The 8,436-nt window shown below is 43.0% G+C and overlaps 1 protein-coding gene across 1 annotated transcript in view; it reads right to left on the bottom strand.

Annotated features, from left to right (window-relative positions):
• Positions 1-8,436, bottom strand: part of LOC116673449 (EF-hand calcium-binding domain-containing protein 6) — a gene marked incomplete in the record, with an annotated part of 41,057 nt that overhangs the window by 278 nt on the left and 32,343 nt on the right. Inside the window, 3 exon segments of the mRNA XM_032505800.1 lie at positions 4,094-4,288; positions 4,359-4,569; positions 5,470-5,625. Coding sequence (XP_032361691.1) covers positions 4,094-4,288; positions 4,359-4,569; positions 5,470-5,625 — 562 coding nt within the window.

The following is an 8,436-nucleotide window of genomic DNA, read 5'->3' as shown; positions in this document are numbered from 1 at the left end:
CCTGGATCTGCTGCAGAGGCTCTGTGTCTTCAGAGGTCTTGGTCTGGATAGGCAAGCTATTGGTTTTAGTCAATTTTTCCCAGGTCTTACTCAGGCACCTCTCTGACGTCTACATCATTATAAACAGTAGCATACAACAAACACACACACACACACGTTCCATATGAGGCACACAAGGAGGGACGACATACAACCAACAGAAAAGGTCAACATTTTGAGGCAATACACTAATTTTCTTGCCTCCTAAGGGTGCTTTCACACCTGACTCGTTTAGTTTGGTTTAATTGCGCAAATAGAGTTGGTTTTCCACCTTGGTGCGTTTCGTTCGGGCAGGTATGAACGCGGCAATCACACTCGGGTGCGCACCAAAAGCAAACCAAGCGTACTGAGACCGGCTTGTCCGTCAGTCAATCCAACTCTGGAGTTTGTGTTGAAAACGGGGTCCAACCTCGAACCGCGCCAAATACTGTACAGTATGTGTACTCCAGTAGTCAGAACTGTAGCACCGTCACTGTTTTTCTAACAGAAACAGACAAAGGCAAACAAGCTATACGTCTGAAAACCTAAGGGCAAGATAAAAAAACAAATATCACTGCCATGTCTGTGTTGAGTACAAAGCTGGAGTCAGGATGTGATTAGCCTAGCTTAGCATAACAAGACTAAGACCCAATTTCCACCCGCTATTAAAATCAGATCTGAGTCATTGGATCACAAGTGGACAGCTCTACAGGTGAAAAGACACTTTGAGGATGCATTGAGATCAGACCTTTAAAGTGACCTTATTCTGCTCATTTTAAGGTTCATAATTGTATTTTGAGATTATACCAGAATATGTTTAATTCAATTCAATTCTAGACCAACAATTCCCACCAAGAGGAAGCACTAGGCGACACAGGCAAGGAAAGACTTCCCTTTAAGATGGTTTCATAGTTTCACTTTAAAAAAACACCATGTTTTTGTTGTACTGCACATTGCTGCAGATCCTTTATTCACCCTGTGCATTTAGGTCTCTGTTTTAGCTACAGAGTAATACATCTCACTTGTTTTAGCTCCAGAGTAAGATATCTCACGTCTATACTATCTTTGTTGGGAGTTGCACATTTTCGGTAAGATCCCATCAGCTAGATAACTCTTTCTCCAGCTTTTGGTCAAAGCAGGGACATGGAAGCAGTTCTTTTGGAGATTATGGTGAACAACTAGTGTGTGTTGCAGCGTTTTGCCATTAAGAACGAGCTAGCATGCTACGGTTTGCCACCTTGTTTTGGTTTGTGACGTAGAAAGCCGTGCAGATTTTGAACAGCTCACCCGAAGACTGAAGACAGAGGACATTCAGAAACCGGATCTCCCTCAAAACAGCATGGCTGTTTTTTTTGGTGTGGAAGCACCAGAGACACAAAATAACACCCCAATTCTCAATTTGTATTTTCATAAAAAGTCCCAGAATTCACCAATATGTAGGATATTACTACACACTATCGAGCCCATATGCTGTCCCCTCTGGCATTGCAGGAGCTTCAAAGCAGCGGCTGCGGAACAGTTTCACTTCCTGGGAATTCTTCACAATAAAAGTCCCCCGTAATGTTTGTGTTTTTTATTCTTTCATTATGAAGCGACAAAATTAGTAAATGTTGGGTCTTCATCAGCATAAAGGAATAAGCGAAGATGAAAAATAAAATTCTGCAGATATAATGTAGAAACTAAACGTCAAACCACAGAGATGCAGTAAGATGCTACAAACTGACTGAGAACTGAACACACAGATACACATATGTAAACGGAAATAATGATGTACTCTAGGTGTTTATTTGCATATAGAGCAGGGAAGTGAGATCCGATCCCAAGTGGTCACTCAGGACGAATTTTCCATTAATACCAAGTGGGAAAAGAGCCTAGGCTCTTTTTCCACTTGCTCTTTTTCCACTTGGTATTAACGTGGAAAAAGCAAAAAGCTAAATTCAACATGCTAACATGTTCACTAGGTGTGGGACTCTCTGGGCACCTCACAATTCAACTCAGAGGCCAATGATTTGATTCTAAACCGAATCTCGATGCAAAAAATTATTTTATGTACATTCCCATGCATGATTTTAAAAAACATACATAGAAATCAGAGTTTGTTAGATTTTGATATATATTTGTCACACACAAGTTGTAATGTCACAAGTTTTTTGGCTACTGAGGTTTTTATTTTGAAGTCATTCAATGCTTAAGCCTAAAACATGCTTGTGAAAGTCAACTCTCACAGTAATGGACTATTCTTATACAGTGTTTTTCTAGTCTCAACAACTACTCAAAGCACTTTTACATAGAACAGGAACCAGGAACCGTGGTTCGTGAGATTGGTCGGAGAATTGGAGCAGCCGGTGCGGTATTACATTCTGTTTATCGCAAAAGAGAGCTGAGCCAGAAGGCAAAGCTCTCGATCTACCGGGCAATTTTCGTTCCTACCCTCACCTATGGTCATGAAGGCTGGGTCATGACCGAAAGAACGAGATCAAGGGTACAAGCGGCCGAAATGGGTTTCCTCAGGAGGGTGGCTGGCGTCTCCCTTAGAGATAGGGTGAGAAGCTCAGTCATCCGAGAGGAGCTCGGAGTAGAGCCGCTGCTCCTTCGCGTTGAAAGGAGCCAGTTGAGGTGGTTCGGGTATCTGGTAAGGATGCCTCCTGGGCGCCTCCCTAGGGAGGTGTTCCAGGCACGTCCAACCGGGAGGAGACCTCGGGGAAGACCCAGGACTAGGTGGAGAGACTATATCTCCAACCTGGCCTGGGAACGCCTCGGGATCCCCCAGTCGGAGCTGGTTGATGTGGCTCGGGAAAGGGAAGTTTGGGGTCCCCTATTGGAGCTGCTGCCCCCGCAACCCGATACCGGATAAGCGGATGAAGATGGATGGATGGAGGAACCAGGAACCATTCACACACATTCACACACTGTGGCCGAGGCTGCCGTACCAATGGTTCAGCATTGGGGGACACTCTGGGTTCAGTGTCTTGCACAGAGACTCTTTGACATGGAACTGCAGGGCCAGGGGCCAGAGATCTATCCCCCAACCTTCTGATTGGCAGGCTCTACCACTGAGCCACCTCAGTAATCTTCCATGTCAGAGGCTTGTTTGTTAAAAGGGAGAGAATTGGCTTCTTAGAACATGAAACATGAGGTGGTCACATGTAATGTGATAAAGTAGATCAACAGCCTATATGTGTTTTGCCTAATGCTTGTATGTATGTGTATATATACAAAACTTATTTTTTCTGTATTCTTGCCTAAACTCCAAGTTGTTGTCCATTCTCATCATCTTTCAGTCTCCCTATTTTCGGATTTGTACATGTCTTGAGACTTTTAAATAAAAATCAACACGTTGAAAAAAAAAATCAATTATTAATCAGAATCAGGCATCGAATCGTTCTAGAGAGAATCGTTGCGCATCAAAGGATTTTTCCATTACTAATGTTCACAGTAGCTGTGTTCCCAGTCAATTGTCAAGCAAATTTTGAGCGAACCTTTGAAATGGGGCAAAAAAGAAATGTGAATTAGGTGAAATTTCATCAACTGGTTTGAAAAGAATAAACTAAGCTAGAGCGTAGTTTGGTCAGAAGTTGAGGCTATTGGTTACGCATGGTTGTAATCCACCAGTAAACATAGAGGTCAAGTCACCTTGGCCATCTAACCCATCTACGAGAGAAAAACGGAGAGGGGTTTTTAGGAATTTGGTCAAATTGAGCTGTCTGGAGACGAAGCTACATTATGGGGATATCCAGGAAGATGCAGACAGCAGAAACAGCTGATCAGTCCTGTGAGTAAAATGCTCGCTACAACAGAACTTATTTGACAAAGGCGTTTCCATATCCCATTTTTAAGCGAGTGTAAAGAAATGTAGGCAATTGAGGAAGTTTTATCAAATGTTGCCATTTCCATCCAGCTTTTCTATTGCGATACTTTAAAACGCACATCCAAATGTGTGATGAAACACGGCTGATAACAAGGTGAACGTGCAGATGCAAAGCGGTTAGAAGGGTGACCATGTCCCCCATGTTAGCATCATCAGAAGTGAAAAAGCATATTTCCCTTAAATGTCACCGGTAACCGCTTCTCTTACCAGTGGGCTCTGTGACTGGAACTTGTTGAGGAAATCCTTCCAGTTAACAGCACAGTTCTCTTGATCCAGCTGCAGTTTGGTCAGCATGTATCTGTACTGTTTGTCTGACAGACGGGCACAAAAGTTCTCCAGCACCTGGCGAAATTCCAAAGCTTTGACGGTCCCTGTCCCACTCTGGTCAAAGGCCAAGAATGCCTAGGGGACAGAAAAGTTATCAGCTGAGAAACTAACAACAAAGAAAAATGAATCATGTTGTAAGCTTCACCTTATACAGATTAGGTGCTGACGCAGTTACTAGTTCTTGCATCCTAGTCAGAGCCAGGCCTGGACTGAGGCTGTCCAAAGACTCTATCCGGCATGCAGCAACAGGAGAAGAAGGAGGACGCTCAGACCTCTTCTCTGCTTTAGGGTCAAACTCAGACAGGAAGTCCATGTAAGATAGCCTCTCACCATTATCATCCATGGGAACCTCAAGCCTATAGAAACAAACACAGAAGTGGGTTTCACAATGAATATAATTAATACATTTTTTTTTAATTTAATGTACTTTATTAATCCTGCAGGGGAATTTAAACATTTTTCATTCTGTTGTTAGTAACACACAGGCCTGAAATACACACATGCTCAGGATATATAAATGCACAAGTGAAGAAAAGGGTTAGATTGAGGGGGCTGCAGCTGTTGATGGACTGCCGCCTGAACATTTGGGGATCCGGTGCCTCGCTCAAGGACACCTTGGCAGTGCCCAGGAGGTGACCTGGCACCTCTCCAGTGCCACTCCAGTTCCCAACCCAACCCTAGTGCCACCCTAGTCTCGCTTTGCCAGACCTTCCTCCACAGGCTGCAGAGTAAGGTCTGGCTAGTCCACACTGCATTCTGGGATGGGAGAAAAACGTGCTGTGGTTCATTGGCATTGTACACATAGTATATATGTACAATGCCAATGATATATATATATATATACATACATACATACATACATACATATGTATGGTGGGTGTCTAAGGGTTTACTAAGATGGTAAAAATTTAAATCTGTATGGTGCAGCTTCAAATGATTCTCTGCATACCAATAAATACACAGGCCAATTCGCTGCCTTTCATTGTGGTATTGGGTAAAATTGTCTTTACAGTTTACAGTTGTTTTTGATTGTTAAACAACAGTGGTTACAAGTGACTCCATATGTGCAAAACTCCACAGTCTGTTACCTGAGCTAAACAGTTCACGTCACATTGAGTAGGTTGAGGTTAAATCCATTAGATCAAGCAATAAAAAAGGAACTAAAGTTTGGTCCACATGGCTGTGCAGACTGTCTCCAGTTGTGCCCACTACTATAATGTAAATCTCTCTGGGGAAAAGTAAAGGATGGAGTTGACCTGCGCAGGTAATTTACAAGCTGCTCTCTCCGGACAGAGTAGCTGTAGGTTTGTAACAGGCGCAGCAGCTCCTCCACTGTCACTGTGCCATCTCTACTCGTTTCCAGGTGAGTCAGGGATTTGCTCAACCCCTTGTAGTTCTCCTGCACAATCTGTCTGTGGACAGCACAACAACAGCTTGTGTTATAAACCTGTACTGCTATGCTTCCATAGCTTCACTCAAGTATTTCTGTTCAGACACACAGCATAATAATACAATATGTTTGGCTTACTCACATCATCAAAAAACACACATGAGAACATAATATTTGGAATTTTTAATGCAGATTTTGAAAGCAACTGTTAAATGAAAAAAAATATTTTTTGCTCTCACACGGTAAATCAAAACTAATTACTAATACATTGACATACCTATCGTAAAGCTACTTGAAAATGTGTATGATTTACTGTAATAAGCCTTGTTGCATTGCATTCACAATATTCATTAAGAAACCTATATTTTAAGGGCTTAATAATAATCACAGCATGTGCTTAAATCCCCTGGGGTACGGAGCTCATTTAGGAGAGTACCAATGCTGAAATTAGAGCATATGTTATATTTGTAAATTGTACTGACACGCCAGAGAAAAACCTGTATAGAAGACTAAAATATGTACAAATCAACCTATAAAGAAGTCCTCTGTTGTTTTTAGGGTGTATATTCTGTCCGCGTCATTGAGGAAATGTCTATGTTAAGAATTAAAAGCAGCATGGCTATGGCTATGTTATGTTTCAGGTAAGTATAAATCACATTTCATACTAAATGCTGTGCAACATTCATAGTTTTTGCATTAATTTAAATTAATGCAAAAAAATTAAATTTTGACTTAATAGTTTTCAACAGCATTTGATACTCATTTCAGAACGTTTAACACTACAACAGACAGAATACTTGGAACACCCACGTACTGTACGTCGAAGCATTCACAGCTACTGGAAACTCAACAACACAGAACAAACACATGGGAACTGCAAGGAGAGGAAGAGGGATTGATATACAGCATGTCATATGAGACAGCTGCCACTCTGTCACTGTTAAGAGGGACTCCAATCTTCTCATTCACTTCACTGATGAATGGAGAATTATACAGAGTTACAATGATGTACAGACCAACCAAATAACGTCACACAAGGCGGAAAGCCAAAAGATCAAAATCCATGAACATTTTATACAGTAAACCCGGCCATTGCATACCCATGATGTAGTCTTTAGCAATGTGCAAATCTAAAGAAACCATCTCTAACTCAGTTATCAAAAACTGCATTAACAGTACATGTATCAGTTCAATAATTTTAATTCTTACAAATGCTGAATTACCAGGCAATGGTAAATGTTTTTTGAAGAACAGATATAGAAAAGCCAACTTAAACGATTTGATGGATGGGTCAAACAAACTAACATGGAAGAGCAGGGTTCAAGTTCTTAAAGGTCGCATGGCATGAAAATTTCACTTCATGAGATTTTTTAATATTAATATGAGTTCCCCCAACCTCCCTATGACCCCCCAGTGGCTAGAAATGGAGATAGGTGTAAACCGAGCCCTGGGTATCCTGCTCTGCCTTTGAGAAAATGAAAGCTCAGATGGGCCGATCTGGAATCTTCTCCTTATGAGGTCATAAGGGGAAAGGTTACCTTCCTTTTCTCTGCTTTGCCCACACATACTGACACATACAAGAGAATTTGGCCCACCAATGAGAGAGAGACATCATGGCTTTCAAACGAGCAAAGCGCAGTTGGTCAAGGACACACCCGAGACGGGTATGGCTGCAGCCTGGAGCGTCCCATGTCATCCGTCCCGTCTCATGCGGTCGCGTCTCATGAGGAGGTGTGTCCAACGGCGAATTCAGAGGGTCAAAAATACAAAATCGCGACTAATTGTTTTCAGATGGAGTCACGGGTAAATTCGTGACCACATTTGTTACAATCAATTGGAAACGTTAATAACTGTTAAAGTAACAATTTTGCCATAGCCTACATATAATTTGCTAATTTCTGATTATAGCTGTATTGTTCCATATTAACGTGGCTACATCTGATGAAACCTGCATCAGCGACGCAGCCGTTTCTGCCAACTAACTGCAGGATTTCCTGGGGAGAAATCCACGATCTGCACACACAACAACAAGACTATAAAAATAAACATGTTACACTCTTTCCAAGACTTTTTAATTTTATATTCTATATTGTTTTCACACTTCACCGGGACATTGCTGCAAATACAACTGCTTATCAGCATGGCGAGAGCATTCGACTGTAGAGCTCTACCGGCGCTGCCTCGGCTGTCGGGTCTAGGCCCGGGGAAGAATGCTGTCGGGTCTCTGGGACCCGGGGCAGAATGCTGTTGGGTCTCTGGGACCCAGGGCATAGCCTACGTTCTCTCTGAGACCCGGAAGAACGCGGTTGTATTTACAGCGGCCTCGGCTGTCGGGTCTCTGGGACCCGGGGCAGTATGCTGTCGGTCTCCTGGACCGGGGCAGAATGCTGTTGGTCTCTGGGACCAGGGCAGAATGCGTGTTGGGTCTCTAGACCCGGAAAGAACGCGGTTGTATTTACAGCGGCCTCGGCTGTCGGTCTCTGGACCCGGGGCATTATGCTGTCGGGTCTCTGGGACCCGGGGCAGAATGCTGTTGGGTCTCTGGGACCCGGGGCAGAATGCGGTTGTATTTTTCTACTACCGAGGCCTCGGCCTTCGGGTCCCTGGGACCCGTCCTGCATTCGACTGCGTATCTCAGCTGCCACGGCCTTGGGCCAGAATGCGACTGAATTTTTCTTCCACTTCCGCCGGCGGTTCTATTGTATTTTGTGTTATAGCCTATTGTATGAAAGGGGGGAAAAAAATTAAAAACAAAACCAAATGCTTGAACTCTGTCGGGAGAGAAAATCCTTCTATAACTTTGATCCAAGTTGCAGAAGGAATTTTTTAGTTT

This window comes from Etheostoma spectabile, chromosome 23 (assembly GCF_008692095.1).
Source record: "Etheostoma spectabile isolate EspeVRDwgs_2016 chromosome 23, UIUC_Espe_1.0, whole genome shotgun sequence".
Classification (NCBI taxonomy): domain Eukaryota; kingdom Metazoa; phylum Chordata; class Actinopteri; order Perciformes; family Percidae; genus Etheostoma; species Etheostoma spectabile.
This window is presented reverse-complemented; position numbering and strand designations above follow the sequence as displayed.